We start from the raw sequence: 15,650 nt of genomic DNA on the forward strand, positions 1-15,650 counted from the left end.
TGAAACTAGATGATCATTGTGGTCTTTTTCCCAGGCCATTCTATGAAAGGATGGAAAATAGCCACTGAAAATCAGTTTCAGATGTTAAGATGTTATTTTGGTGGTTCAAGAACATTTGAAATGCAGAAACCTCTATGAGCTTTCTCATATACTTCAAAGTACATTCTGCAGTTACATGCAATATCTGCTGACCTCTTCTTGCTCATGCTTTTTGTTTGTTCATTTCCATCTCTTTATGTTCCCCTTTTTTTATTGTTTTAGGTTAAACCAAGTATTTGGTCAACGCAATTTTGTGCAGGAGGACCATCGCTTTGTTTTATACTTCAGAAAATATGAGAATAAGCAGAGTGTTGTTCTCTCCGAATTAAAAGTATATATCTGTGCGTTGTTGAGGACAGCTGCAGGAATCAAACACTTGAATCAATGTTATCGGATGAGTTAGAATCCAAACCAGAGGTGAGTTTGGTTCCCAGAGAAGTTCACAGACAACACTTAGGAAAAGTTCAGAGATTACTGAGTTTGCTGCTTAGATTTTTTTTTTTCCTTTAGTGATACTTTCATTTTTTTGTGTATGATAAAAGATTGAAGAATGCTTCAGGCTTTTTCCCTTCCTCTCAGGTTTAAGCCAATACTCTTGCCTGTTCTCAGGTTACGTTTTTTCTTTCAGTATTATAATGTTCTGTCTGTTAAAAGAATAAAATAAATTGCTGTACTGACTACTTCCTCAAAAGAAACTGACTTTACTTGGCTTTAAGGAATGTGAATTATTATTATTTTTTTTATTTTTACATGAGCCAGTTCTGTTTTAAAAGTGCTCGTATTTCCAATAAGGAGTTGGCAGGAGCAGTAGATGATTGTACCCAAGGGTTCCCAGTTGCTCAGCAGGTTGAGGCTGCTTGCCTGTCCCCAGGCAATAACATGTGTATGTGCTGCGCATGTGCAGCTGACTGTAGATATATGCACATCTAAAGTGTCTTTAAGAGATAAGCAGAAACAGTGTGAATGATGCAAAAAGCCATGTTATTTCTTGCAGGGTAACAAGGCTTAAAGTTTGTAAGCAGAACATGGCTATACCCAAAGTCATTTTGCACACATACTCACATTCACAGATGTCTTTTGCCTCTAGCATAGTTAAAAGTCTTTCTTGTACCTGTACCAGAACCACAGCTTTTTAGCCAATTTCCACTAGGAGCTTGGGTCTTTCCAGACTCTGGTTTCTTCCCATTCACATGTCTGCTGACAAGCAGAACACCTACTTGCAGGAGAAGTATTCAAGAATAGAGTTTATTTGGTAGAGAGAAGGGAATTTGAGGGGTTAACCTGTGACTAGGAACTCTAATCTCTCTCTCTCTTTTCTCCATGGTTCTTCCTCCATTCACTTGGCTTCATTCTGCCATTGATCTTCCCCCAAGATGTTGCATTATAAATTTTACGCATCTCCCCGTCCCTGTTGTGTCCTTTGCTTTTGATCTTTCCCATGATGCCTGTATGATCAATGAATATAAAGATGTTATAATTATGAAAAAAAAAAAACAAGAGAGTTTGACTAAGCAGGTTATAATAACAAAAAGAATAGATAGAAAGCTTTCCCACATCCTGGTCTTGCTGTAAAACTCCAGAGGAGGGATCTCCAGAAGAGATCCTTCCCCTCTCGTAGTCAGCTCTTGAATGGGTCTAGGAGAGGTGAATTGCCTTCACCTGTGCTCCTCTGGCTGACTCATTGCTCGCCTCAGGTGATCAATCAGAGGTTCAGGCCCTGATTCAGCAGTTCCCATTCACTGCCCATTCAGGTAAGAGTAACAAAGACACTGTATCAGGTTCTGTAGTTTGCTTGATACAAGTCTGCAGTTGTTACCTTCAGCACAGTACTATCAATGCATTGTTTACTCTCTCCTGTTCTTTCCCTTGTCTTGCTAGCTGATCTTTAAGGCTGAAAGCTGTCTTTGCATTCCCTCACTTAAAAGAACAGAGGACTATACCACTTTCTCTCTTTCTTTTCATCATTCTTAGCCTTATCTATGGTCATGGAACAGGCAACTTAGAACTGTTAATGAAGTATACTTTAGGAGAGTTCACAGGTGTAAGCAGACTTGTTTTTGCTGAGCCTTCTCTCATTTTTTTTACAGTTCACTTGTGCTGTAGCAGATATCTTAAACCAGTGTCTTAAAGGAAATTATGATTATATGCTGGTAGCTTAGCACAGCCCTGATAATGTGGTAAGGTATTTATAGTTTAACAAAGCCCTTCCAATCACACAATTCAGGAAGAGTAGCTGCAAATTCACAAGAACTGTAAGTAGTCTCAGCTTGGGCTGCAAGGAGGTCTTTTCCTTTTTCTTTTGATTTTGCATAAGCTGCTTATGAATTTTCTCTAGGTTCTGGAATGGTAAGGTAGAGGAGATTTTGTGACCTCAGTCCTTTGAGGGAGAGGATTCCCATAGATTATTTCTGACAAAGAAGGGCCAGGATACTTGCAATGCTTGTTCCCTTACTATTCAAATGAACTGCGAGTGGGCCTCATTTTCCTTACCTAAAGTATTTGTTAATTAGGCATGTTTGCATAATAGTCCTGTTTTCCCATAGAGGGGTTGTACTCTCTTCCCAGCAAAAGCAGAACATAGTAAGCCATTCTCCAGTAAGAACTGACCACTAGATGAATGCTACAGTGGTTGTAGAGCACATTTTTTCATAGATACTGTCTTTTAAACCGTGTTCTTCAATCTTAAGGCTGTTTTATTTTACAAATTGGAATTTGTTTGTACTTGGGTATTACCCTCCTATACACACCTTTTTCTGATTGTGAAAGCTGAGTGTTAAGTTAGTGAGTGTCCTTTAGAGAGAAGCAGGTAGATAATCTTTTGCAAACATTAGTTCCAGTACTTCTAAAAGTCCATCGTGATTTTGTATTTGTTGATGAGCTGTGGCACCCTAATTCTCATAGCCACAGATATTTTTTCATATACTTTTACCACGTGAGAAAGGTATTCATTAAAAATTGACTATTTAAGCACAAATAACATGTATATTAATATTCATCAAGACACTACAGGTGGATTGCATAAGCATCATTTGTTCCGTTTTCTATCTCTCTAAAAAAGCAAACATTTAATACTTGAACAGGGACAGGTCCTCCCATGATAAGATATCACAGAGCTGCTTGGAGAGTTTATAAAGGCTGTAAGGCATCTACCTTTTCATCTGCATTCCCTGCTCCCAAAGCTGTATTACTTGCATTCCTCAGGGAACTGATAAGATCTGCAATTTCCACATTCTAAGCCTTCAGAGTGAATCATTAAAATTGCAAGTATTTCCAGCCACCTCTACCACACTGGCCCATTGCAGAATGTTTTCTGCTGTCTGGGGAGCTTTACCGCAGTTAACCAAGCAAACTACAGATCTGGTCTGTAAGTTGACATGGCTGTTGAATCTTTCCTCCTCGGCACCTCACAAGGAGGGATTCTTGTGAATTAATTCCCTGGACATTGTATGGTAGGAAAGTATCTTAGTTCCTAGCTGATTAGCCTCCTACTGTATACCCCCCTTTCAGTGGAGGGGAAAAGATGGCAAGGAAATGTTATTTTGAGAGTTTGATTTTGTAGCAGTTCACTGGTTAAATTTAGAACAGAAACAGTATTGATTAAAACATAGTCCATGCTGCTCTGGGAGTTAGTCTAGCCCTGCAGTGGAAGGACAGATTGGAACATTTGCACTAGAGCAACCTTCTTCTCTTTTCCTCCCCCCGCTCCACCACTCACTGCCCCCAACAAAGCAGCTGTGTCTGCCATTTCTTGGCATTTGAATCATCTTATAAAAGGGGTCTGTTTATGGGACAATCTTCAAGCTGATTCATGCCAGATAGCCATTTGTTTCTTTAATGCATATGCTTTTTTCAGCAATGTCTAGGAGAGGTTCCCAATTCCTTAAATATTTTTTTCTTCTCTTGGGTCAAGGACATTACCCAAGTCTTCTTGGTGACACAAGCATTGTGTAGTGCTTGGGATGATGTGGTACTGGGATCATCTTCTCCTGCTATTTCTCACTGAATAGCAGGGATGAAGATTATTTGAAGAGCCAGTAAATATTTTACGTTTTTTGTACCTGCACTGTCTACATTACTTAAAGGGTTTTCAGAGTTCAGTATTTCAGCCAAGGGAAAGGAGAGTATATTTGAGAGAATAGTAAAGCAGAGCCAAAAGAAGTTGTCCATAGGAAGCTGTAGTTGGACTTTGCTCATCCTATCCCCCCTTCTAGTGCTAATAGATTCTCTCCATAAATTTTGTATGTGGCCTTGAATCTCTAAGTTTAGAATGTCTTTTTGCAGTAAATATAAAGTTTTATATTAATACGTTCCAAGTGACATTTTCTTGCGCTTTTATTTTCTTAGCTATGGAGCAAAGCCATTTTACATCTCTTTTCTTTTTCCTTTTATGACTTGGCAATATTCTGTGCACTCATGTCATAAAAAGCCCTGTGGCTTTGCTTGCAAACCAGCTCTTTGGACATACTTACAGAGTGATCAGTCTCCTTTTCATCAACATTTTATATCCACCACTTCAGGAGTACTCAGAACCCATCTGTATCCAGTTTGTGATGTCAGGTATTACAGAGTTACAAGATCTGATGAACTCCAGCACCCAGGAGATTCCTCCCCTCCTGGACCTTCACATAAGAGACCAGTGGATGATTTCTGGGTCCAGCCAGAAGTGAGGCTAAACTTGAATTGCAAATGAATGCAAACCCCATGAATGCATGTGCAGTACCAACATGTACGATATAAACACTAACATGAGTAGAAGGACTGTACCTTTACAGGCACCCACAAACAGCATTCCCACGGAACAGGAAAACCACTGATCTGCTATTCACCAGGAAATTAGGCTTGAAATTTGCTGACATCTCATACACATCCTAACATGTGTGATGGGCACACATACTCACACAGTCATGGATCTGTCCAGTCTCTATCAGACCTTGAGTCCCTCCAGCATCTCTATCCAACCTTTGGTAGGTTTTTTTTTCCCAATCTGTCCTCTGGGCAGAATTTTCAGCTTCTAAATCATGATTTTCTCCAATTCACAGGCTAGTTTGACTTGAATTTTACTTGATGAGCACATTTGACAACTGTTTAGGAGCATTTGAGAAGACAGGATGGGCACAGACCTGACCTACAGCCTGCTAATTGGTCAGCTCCTTTTATCCTCATCCATTCCTGTTCCCAGGGTTATTCCTCCCCTATCTACTTTGATCTTCATCCCCCCCACCGTGATCTTTCCCTATTCCCAAGGGGCTGCTTAGGACATTGTAATAATAAATTTTACTCAGTATTACAATCCTGACGTGTCCTATGAGAAGCTTATTCTTTTCTGTAAGGCCTGTTCTGGAAATCCTTGATGATATTTTCCTTCTCTTACAAAGTTTCTGGTTGAATTTCTCCAAGGTCAGACCCAAATTGTTCACATCCACCCCATCCATCATTGTCCCAGGAGTTCTAATCTTTGCAGTTTCTTATTCTATGTATTTGTGTATGTTATTTATTACCACTTCTGTTCCTTTTTTTTTTTTTAAATGTTGGATAGCCCATTACCAAATATTCTTAGTGTTCCCTGTTTGCTTTCAGCTGTAAAACCAAAATGTGTTTGTAGTGATTTTTTCCCCCCGACATTCCAAGTTGCTGTAGTCACAACACTATTTAATGATTTTTAACAGAATAAAGATTTCTGAAAGTAGCTAGCTGTTAAGAGCTAACTTACACATTAAAATTTGTATTTCCCCTTAACTGTTCACAGGGTTGGGAAAGGTATGTTTGATATATTCTAAGTTTTTGTGATTTTTTTTAAATTGTACATTTTAATAATGAGAGTGATTCATATTCTTATATTTTCTTCTGTTTCTTTTGGCCCATAATTGTCCTTACTAGTTTGTTATTACTTCACAAGGAAAATTAAAATGATATTTTCTGGGTATCTATTTTGTGGCTGCTGCATTCTGCTTTTCCCTAATGGCTCAGTGTTGCAGTAGATTGGAGGCTTTGGAGCAATGCTTGTCTATTGTAGGAGGAAAAGTTTTATTTAAGGCCATCTGTACAGAAACAGAAGAGTTCATAAAAATACACACTTCATAATGGAGTGGGCTGCAGTAGAGATCAAGGCTAACTTTGAACTGAATGATAATCCCATAAATTAGAACTATTTTGTTGCTCAGATTTCAGTCCAGTTTCTTGTTGCTTTGTCACCCGTCTTCTATCTCTTACTTTTTCCTTCCACTGTGTATTTCTTGGTCTTAAACTAGAATGCAAATCCTTCGGGGTGGCAACCTCTTATTGCCCATATCATTTTTGAAAGTATAGACATCATTCTTCTGGCTAAGGAGTGCATTGTTCTGTAATATAGCCAACAGGAGAAAAAGAAAACCACTAAGCTTTTGAACTGCAGTTTGGCTCTTGACCTAGTTCAAGTGGCATACTGGTATTAAAGTGGGTTTAAGATAGTGCTTACCTTTGCATTTGTCAATGAGAGTTGGCTGCTGCTCAGGTAGGCATGCTGGGGAACACCCAGCCCAGGCAGGGCAAGACCAGCATTCTGTGCTGTAGCACCTGAATGCAGCAGGCAGAGGGAGATGCTGGTAACAGGATCCATCAATAATTTTAATTAAGGCAGTGTGAACCATGTCTGGTGCCATCCAGGTAGTCTGGTTAGGAACAGCAGCAGATGGAGCTGAAGTCAGTGCTGTAGCAGAGGTTCAACATCCATCCAAGAGATGAGACCAGAAATAGAACTGAAGATAGCTAGAACTACAGCTTGGGAAGAGAAAAAGGTCCTAGGCTGAGCTTAAATTAAATAGGTCTCTGGTCAGTGGGTGTGAGTGGGCCTCCGGGTGAGACTACTCGGGGCAATTAATGCCTCACAGCTCTCTCTCTCTCTTAGAGGTAAAACTGAGGAAGCATCAGCATTGCCAGCATTTTCATGAGAGGATATATGCATAAAGGGATCAAAGCCTAAATGATTAGGTACTCTCTTGTGTTCTTTGTAGCTTCTTTGGTTTAAGGTACTTGGTTCTGCTGTGGGACAGGCTTAAAAGGCTGGTATCTGTTACAGAAATTGTTTAGATTTGGGTGTCAGTGGCTCTGAAATTTAAGTGTTAAGGCAGTCACAAAATAAATGTGTAGTATAAGGATTAGATAATGAATGACTGTGAGTTTTGTTGTTGTTTCAAGTGGATTGTGATTAAGTGAGAGGAGCGTGCTATCCTTTTTTTACTTGCTTTTTTTTGACCCTGATGAACCATCACACTGCACAGATAACTCCATCTGGGCTCTACATGAATACATAAAGTTTAATAAGGAGACAGGATGGACTGTGAGAGTGGTTAAGCACGGGTTTTAGCCAGGCAAATGAATTGACTGACTTATGACTTGACTACTTAAACATAATAGGTCGCTTTTGTGTCCATCTTTTTCCATATTCCTGTGTTTGTTCTGCCTAATCCACCTTGAACCCCTTCTCTGTCTGCCTTTGGCCTTTTTCTTGGACAGTGTTCTGTATCATCTCCCAGATGTCTCATCAAGTTTGGGAATGCATCCCAGAATAAGTCCATTTCACACAACAGTCCCCCTTACTTTGTATTATTTCTTCTGCTGAATTCCCTTACTGGGTAGGTTTTGTATAGTCAATGAATGTAAAGATGTTATAATTATTAAACAAACAAGAGAGTTTGGCAAACCAGATTACAATAACAAAAAGAGAATAGAAAGCTTACCCCCATCCTGGGTTTGCTGCAAAACTCCAGAGGAGCTCCAGAAGAGCTTCTTCCTGCTGGCAGTCAGCTCTTAAATGGGTCTAGGAGAGGTGGAGCCAGGTTCTCATACAGCACTAAAGATGATGGCTGTAATTATTCACCTATGATGGTTTTAGTGGTAGTTGATTTGGACAGATGAGACTCTGGGCACACCTCCCCCTTTTCATCTCAATCTTGTTCCTCTGAGTCCTGCCCGCCAACTTCGAATAGCCATTAGTCAGACATTTTGCAGCCTGTCTATTGCCTTTTTTTAATTTAAAAGGCTGACTTGTCAAGTGTTTAAATATAATATAAAAAAGCAACAACTATTTCAAAGATTGATTATGGAGAACATTTACATAGGAGGTGATAGTGCAGTAAAGTTCAAGTTCTAAAAGATACATTAAAGAAAACGTGAAATAGTCTGCTTAACCTTCAGTATATTCTGCAGTGATCCAGAACTTGTTTTTTGTTGTTTGTTAAATAAATGAGATTTTTGTAGATATTTTACAAATGACAAATACAAATGATATGTTCTTTGTCATTAATGTAATGAAGAGCTTATAGTCACTCTGATGGTAATAAGTTATCTTTTATGTCACTTACAAAAGACAGGCGGGGGAATTCCTGCAATTAAGTAGGATTAATATTTTATGCTACTCTCCATCTAATCTTCGATTTCTTTTTTCCAGCTGCTGGTTCAGTTTGTTCAGAATACTTCTATTCCACTAGCTCAAGGGCTGGTGGAATCAGAGCCAAAAGACATCACCTGTCTTTCTCTCCTTCCTGTGACTGAGACCTCAGAATGCAACAGACTCATGTTACCAGGTAAAATCTATGCAGTGGATCTTTGTGAGCATGCTGTTTAGAAAGCTGTCTTAAATACTTCTCTGTGGTGCATCATCCCTGCCTCTTGCAGATAATGCATTCCAGTGATGGAGGAAGAAGTTCAGAAGAATGTCTGAAACTTTTCTCATTTAACAGTGAAGTCAGACTAGTCAGAAATATCCTTTCTTCCCAGTCTCTCTCAAGTTTTTTGTTTGTTTTTGTTTTTTTTCCTAGACAAATAACTTCTTAAGTATCTTTTCATCATAATATTTTTATACTTTTTGTTTTCTGTTTTATTTTCCTCACCAGATGATGAAAGAGATCTCACTTCTCCAAGTCACACTAGTTCTTCCAAAGATGTTTCTTCATCTGCTGTGTTGAGGAGCCTCCAGGTAAATGTGGGCCCTGATGGAGAGGAAACAAGAGTACAGAATGTACAGAAACCACCTGAACTTCTGTCATCTCCAGAGACTTCCAGTTTATTGCAAGACCTACAGCCCAGTGACAGCACTTCATTTATTCTTCTCAACCTAACAAGAGCAGGTAATTCTCCTGTTTACCATCTGGCTGGGTATGTCTCAGACAACAGAATGCAGGAGATGCATAGTACATCTCTGTCCCTGCCGCTTACAAAAGGGAAACGTCTCAAAATTTTCTGGACATTGTTGGATATTCCAGCAGTATTTAATTATCAACAGCTTCCTACAGTACAGAGGTCAGTGAAGATGTTTTCATTGCAGCAATTACACCTATGCAATGAATGCTAGCTTCTGGGAAGGAAAATAAATTTCCTTCTTCCATTTATTACATTATCCATCTGTTTGATGAAGTTGTCTTCTTTTCTAGGGCTGGGCTCTCCAGCAGAGCACTTGGTGTTTGTTCAAGATGAAGCAGAAGATTCTGGGAATGACTTTCTCTCTCATGATAGCACAGACAGCAGTACTCCATGGTTCCTGCGAGTGCAAGAATTGGCCCATGACAGTTTAATTGCTGCAACTCGAGCACAGCTCGCTAAGAATGCCAAAGCAAGCAATAATGGTAGGATGTCTCCTGATTGTGTCTTAGAGGTTGAATGTTCCACACAAGACTACTAGTTTCATATTGTTTATTCCTCTCTCTTTCACTCTTTCTCACTTTTAAGCTATTCTGTGTGTCCTCAAATTAGCAGAGGACAGAGAGTTACACAGAACAATCATGTAATTTTTCTGTAATATAAATAGGCTTCTCAGTTTTTCTCAGAGAATGAACTTCAGTGAAGCCAGTAGTGCTATTGCAGTCCCTGTGTTCTCTGGTACATGCAAAAAGTATCATTCTGACTACAGCTCTTTTTCTTTTAACCTTCATTTTCACTTTCATATGTATTTTTAACATATATCGTAACTTATCTTTTTTTCTTTCCAGCTACTCTAGCTTTTGACATGATCTATCTGAGGAGTACGAGATTGTATTTAGACATATTTTTGTGACAATTATTTCAATTAATAATTGCAAAGAAATGCAGCATCCCTTTTTAGCTAGAGTGTTTTTAAAAATATTACTCTGACTGCTACTTAAAATTGGATGGTTGTTATTGCTATAGAGACTGTTTTTACAGTTTTTGGTGCATTGGTTTTCTATCCTTCTTGTGATAAGGCTCATCTGGTAGCAGGTTGTATGATGCAAACAGTTTGCTGGCAGTAGTCTATGGTCCTGGAGAGGATTGTGAATCTGTGTCAGATCCTTCTTATGGGTTGGGTAGCAGCACGTAGGACATAGTAAACAATTAGTAGCCTGCCACATCTCTGCTTTACAGTCCTGTATCATGTTTTATGCTGTTTTTATCTATTAGATTTGATGTGTTTTAGTAATCTGCATCTTTTTAAGATTTTGATGGGCTTTTTATTCCAGGTGAAAATGTTCATCTTTGCTCAGGAGATGGGCAGCCGAAAGACTCAAGCCCCATTCCTCACTTATCTCGTATGGAAAGGAAGTTGAAATGCACAGTTGAAGGCTGCGATCGGACATTTGTGTGGCCAGCTCACTTCAAATATCATCTGAAAACACATCGGTGAGCAGAATAAAGTCACACGTTGTCATGACTTTGAAAAAAAATGCTCTGTAGCTGGGAAAGCATTACCTTCTGATGTCAGCAAGCTGTGGAAACCTGGTAAACCTTAGAAATAGTAGGCCTGCTGCTTGCTTCATATGGTCAGTTATGTTGAAACATTTTGGTTAGACAGGTTATTTTTGAAGTTTCTTATTAGTGTTGGATTTAGAATGTTTCTGTTTCAGCATGTCTTCAATAAAGATGTTTTTTATTTTTATTTCAACAACCTGAAAAAGTTGAGTGTTGATGAAAAATACATTGAAGAAGATGGTAATGAAACAGCTTTTTTTATTTTATTGCTTTGCAGGAATGATCGTTCCTTCATCTGCCCAGCAGAAGGCTGTGGAAAAAGCTTTTATGTCTTGCAGAGGCTGAAGGTGCACATGAGAACTCACAATGGTGAAAAACCCTTTGTTTGTACAGAGCTGGGTTGTGGGAAACAATTCACAACAGCTGGAAATCTGAAGAACCACCTACGAATTCACACTGGTGTGTTTTAGACTTCATCTATTTGTGGTCTGAAGAAGTGGGGTCTTAAGTGAGGAATAAAGCACTGCCTCCTCCATCATCAAACTCTTGAAAATATGCTTGTATATCTCTGGCCTTCTTTAATGTCCCTTTTCAAATGAATAATAAGTGAACACCTCTGCTGTAATTATTTTCATAAAGAAGCTATTTTAAATTCCTGAAAAGCACAATAGCTTAGGTGTTTCTTCAGTGTGAGTCCTGGTAGACAGTTGTAGCTATACTGACATTTGGCTGAATCTGCCTACCTTATGCTGCTTGTAGAATGACTGTGTGTGAGAGATTTAGGGAAATTAATACAGTGGAATGAGTATCAAAAATCAGCAAAATCTCATAGAAAAAGGCATTAGTTGAAGAAAGCATTTTGGCATGCAAACTGTTCTATTTGTAGTAATGCTAATTCGGGATGTTGCCATATATTGGATCCTATGTACTCTTAACTAATGCACAATCTTTTATATTAAATAAAAGAAGAATCTTTATTTCACAGTGCTGTATTTTATACATGGTTTGTTTATGCTGCTTCATGTGCAGAATTCTGCCTTGTCAGTATTTTTAGAAGTTTTGCCAGCCAAAGTCTTGACAATGTATAGAGTGCTTTACAAGCATTTACCCTAGAAAGGTGTTTGAAGAGCTGCAGAAGTTCCTTCTGAAATGATCAGTGTTTTAATCTAAGTTAGCAAAGTTGTTAGTGAATATTTTGGAAGCTTTGCTTGTTTGTTTTTTAAGCCTCAGGGTTAATGCATCACTGAAACAAACGGCCCAATCCAAGCCTCCCAGAATGTTTTTGGAGATTCCCTGTTGGCCTGAGAAGGTAGTGCTGCATTACAGCTGGTTAACATTTCAAAATAAACTTGAAAACTGGGAGAGCACAACAGCCTCTCTTGTAAAATGAAATTCCCAATTATGTGGGCTGCTGGCAGCTGTACATGCCTTCTACCTTAAGCACTACCTTCTGCTGGGTACTTTGTAAAACGCACAGGGGAAAAAGTTGCTGTTTTAAAGGCATTTGCAGTCTAACGAGCAAACATGGTTTGGGGGCAGATGTTAGGATGTAGTTAAAAGTGATATATGCCAAAAATAAAATTTTGAATATACAGTAACCATAGTTTGTACAGGTGGGGGTTTTGTGTGCGTGTGTTTAAAGCTCCCAGCCAAAGCTTAAAAAATGTAAATAGGCCCAGGTTACTCATGCTCAATCTTCTACAATAGTGTTCTGCAGTCAGCAGAGTAGTAGCTTCTGGAAAAGATGTCTTTCTAAAATGCGTTTTGATAACATGTGATTAAGAGCTTGATGAGATCTAAGTTATAAACTGCAGATATACAAATACATCTAAGGTTTCTTATAGATGGAATTTTATGCTGTTGTTTTTGTCAGTGGTAGTTTTTATTTCTTTCTTTCCAAGCGTTAAATGGTTATAAAAAGAGAGAATTTGCAAATAGTGTTTGGGAATCTGGTACTTGTTTCAGTTCTGTAACACCAACTGATCTGTTAATGCTACAGCAGATATGAAGCTGAGAAATGAACTGTAGAGAGAGGACTTTTAAAGGCAAAATCACAGTAGAAACAACTTAAAAAATAAGTTTGCGCTTGAAGAGCTACATACATGTTAGACAAAATAACTTCAAAATAACTGAAGTAGCTTGCTTAATCTATGAAGTTGTTATTCTGACACAGTAGCATAAAAAAAGGCTTGAAATTGTACTTTTAAGCATGGCATATTGAGATCTTTAGTGGGATGTTGCAGGCAACAGTTAGCTTTGATTTTATTTAAGGCATTAAAAAGGAGTTTAGAACAGATTAATTACATTACAGTGCACTAATACAGTCATCTCCCAATTTATGATCATGTAGAGAAATGCAACGTTAGCTCTGGATGTATATACAAATAGCAACTTTCTGTCTATGAGAACACATTGTGCCTTGAATTACTGTTCTTTTGTGAATAAATATGAATGACTGACACATCTCTGTCAGGTTTTTGCCAAGGTCATCCTGATCTGAAATAAAGTATAGAATCTGATATGAAGGAAAATATAGCTAATAGCATTTTTGGCACTGAGAGGCAGAAAGGCAATAGGATCCTGGGAGTTGCTCAAGCATGAAGATAGTTCTTAAGACCTGCATATAAATGCTGCATCATTCCAGACCCTGTTTTATTACTCTTTTGGTATTTATTCAGTTGGAAGATCTCTTTAGAAACAGAGCATCCTTTCTTATCTGTCAGTTAATGATGACCTAAGAATATTTAAGAAGAGAATTTGAACGTTTCCTCTTGAAAGTTGATAATGAGAATGCTTTAGAAGATTTAGGAAGCATATGTGTTATTTCTATTGACTTTGGTTACATGTATGGCCGTAAAGGAGAATGAGGTAGAGATCTTTAGGCAGTTCTCAGTGATTTGGACAATCAAATCAAGTTGTGAACCCAAACTATAAAAACTTACTTTTCCTTTCCAGGGGAAAAACCCTTTCTGTGTGAAGCACAGGGATGTGGTCGTTCCTTTGCTGAGTACTCCAGCCTTCGAAAACATTTAGTTGTCCACTCAGGTAAGAGGCTTCATTTGATATGCTGTGATTTAACTGAGAAAAGAACTTATCAGATTTTTATTTGACTTCCTGAAGAAAAATGTTCTGTTTTCTACAGAATTTTTGGCTGTGCTTTTTGACAGTTTTCTTTGTGGTACCTGTGGCCTGCACAGTTTATTTTATTTTATTTTTTCTAAATGATATGTTTCTAAATTCGAACTACATTTTTAAAATCTATTTTTTAAAGTGTTCTTAAGATGTCATGAAGTTGAATATCTCTTTCATAGCTGCCATTTTCTTATTTTAAAAAGAGAATCTAGCATAGCTTTACATTAATCAAAACCATTCAGTCCCTCATGATTGAATTTCTGCCATAGGTAGAGGATTTTTTTTTTTTTGTAATACCACATACTTGTGATGTAATGCTACAAAACATTAGATGGACATTTTGTGTGTATTTCAAAGCTTCTGCTTTCTGTTTTGATTGATCTATTTTAAATATCTTCAGCACAATATAAATATGGCTTGTTTGAAGAAGGGATTATCTTAGTTCTCCATGCTTTTTATAACATCTGTCTTCCTGGTTTGTAGCTACTGAGCTCTCTCTTATTGATATCATACTTGGTTGTAGATGGGAGGAATGATAGACTCCTTTGTCTGTCCTCTGTGGAAATCCTTTTACAGTGACACTATCATTCAGTATCTACTCAGTCATGTTAACCAGATCCTGTACTTTTATTGTATGATCTGAAGCTCACCTCTGATTTCTTGCTTTAGGTCAGTTTGTACTCTAGCTTATGAGATACTGAGTAAGAGATTTCAGATAACTCTCCTCCTATATATCAGACTTTATTTTACTCTTCAGAACTGAGTTTTCCAACAGCTGGCAACGTTGGTGTCTAAAACTCATGTTCTGGAAGCTTACTGCTCTATGGGAAACTATTTCTCACTTTTTTTTTTCACTGATATTTAGCACAAAGGGTATCAACAGCCATTTAAAAACAGTGCTATTTGACAGTTTGTTTAATGAGATCTTTATTCCCGATTTGTTAATTCATAGGATACTTTTTCCCCCTTTTTCTCCCAGGAGTGAAGCCCCATCAGTGCCAAATTTGTGGGAAGACATTTTCCCAGAGTGGTAGCAGAAATGTGCATATGAGGAAACATCACTCCCGAATTGGAACAGGTGGCAGCAGAGAGCAAGAACAACCAGGTAAAGAGGGGAAAAGTGCTCAAATGAAGTGGGTGGTCAAAGAGAAGGGGAGAGACCACGAGACAGTAAGGAATAGAAGACTGTTCCTCTTGGTGTTGAGAATAGATTGCTCACTCTCTCCTTTTCTAGGATAGAAGACAAAGTTATTTCTGTATTGTGGTTGGGGTGGATTGTTTTATTTTAAAAATTAAGATGAATCTCTTTTTTTTTTTTAACATTGAAGTTGTTCCATTTGTTATATATATTTTTTGCTGTAAGAAGCCTTGTGTAAATTATTTCAAGAAAAAGGCAAACCTGCCTGAGATCCTGACATACTAAGGTTCAAAACAAAACAGAAAAATATAGGAGTTACCATGCATTGGAGAGCCAGGTGCTCAGAGTGGTAACTGATAAACCTGATAAAGCAGGCGACTAATGAAGAAGTCTGTACAAATTGGAGGAGGTGAAGGGATGTGTCATATGCTGTGGTATCATTACATGATTTTGTTTTACCCCTTTTTTTTCCACAACAGAGTCGTTAATGGGCAGTAGTTTGCTGGAAGAATCTACAGTGCATAGTAAGAATCTCATCTCTGTGAACTCTCAGCCCAGCCTTGGTGTGGAGTCTCTACATCTGCCAGATACTGAGTCTATTATTGGAGTAGAGGAGGGTGAGACCGGCTGCTCTTTCTTCCGTCCTCTTATATGTAGTGACTGA

At 38.3% G+C, this 15,650-nt stretch overlaps 1 protein-coding gene across 1 annotated transcript; it reads left to right on the forward strand.

Annotated features, from left to right (window-relative positions):
* Window positions 1-302: 302 nt before the first annotated feature.
* On the forward strand, window positions 303-15,650 carry ZNF410 (zinc finger protein 410; the record flags this gene model as incomplete). Its single annotated transcript, XM_079537304.1, has 9 exons — window positions 303-456; window positions 8,465-8,600; window positions 8,910-9,143; window positions 9,447-9,638; window positions 10,488-10,647; window positions 10,994-11,175; window positions 13,672-13,761; window positions 14,828-14,953; window positions 15,466-15,650. The coding sequence occupies exons 1-9, from the start codon at window positions 424-426 to the stop codon at window positions 15,648-15,650; spliced, it is 1,338 nt and encodes a 445-aa protein (XP_079393430.1). The 5' UTR covers window positions 303-423.

The sequence above is a fragment of the Tetrao urogallus genome (assembly GCF_951394365.1).
Source record: "Tetrao urogallus genome assembly, chromosome: 6".
In the NCBI taxonomy this organism is placed as follows: Eukaryota; Metazoa; Chordata; class Aves; order Galliformes; family Phasianidae; genus Tetrao; species Tetrao urogallus.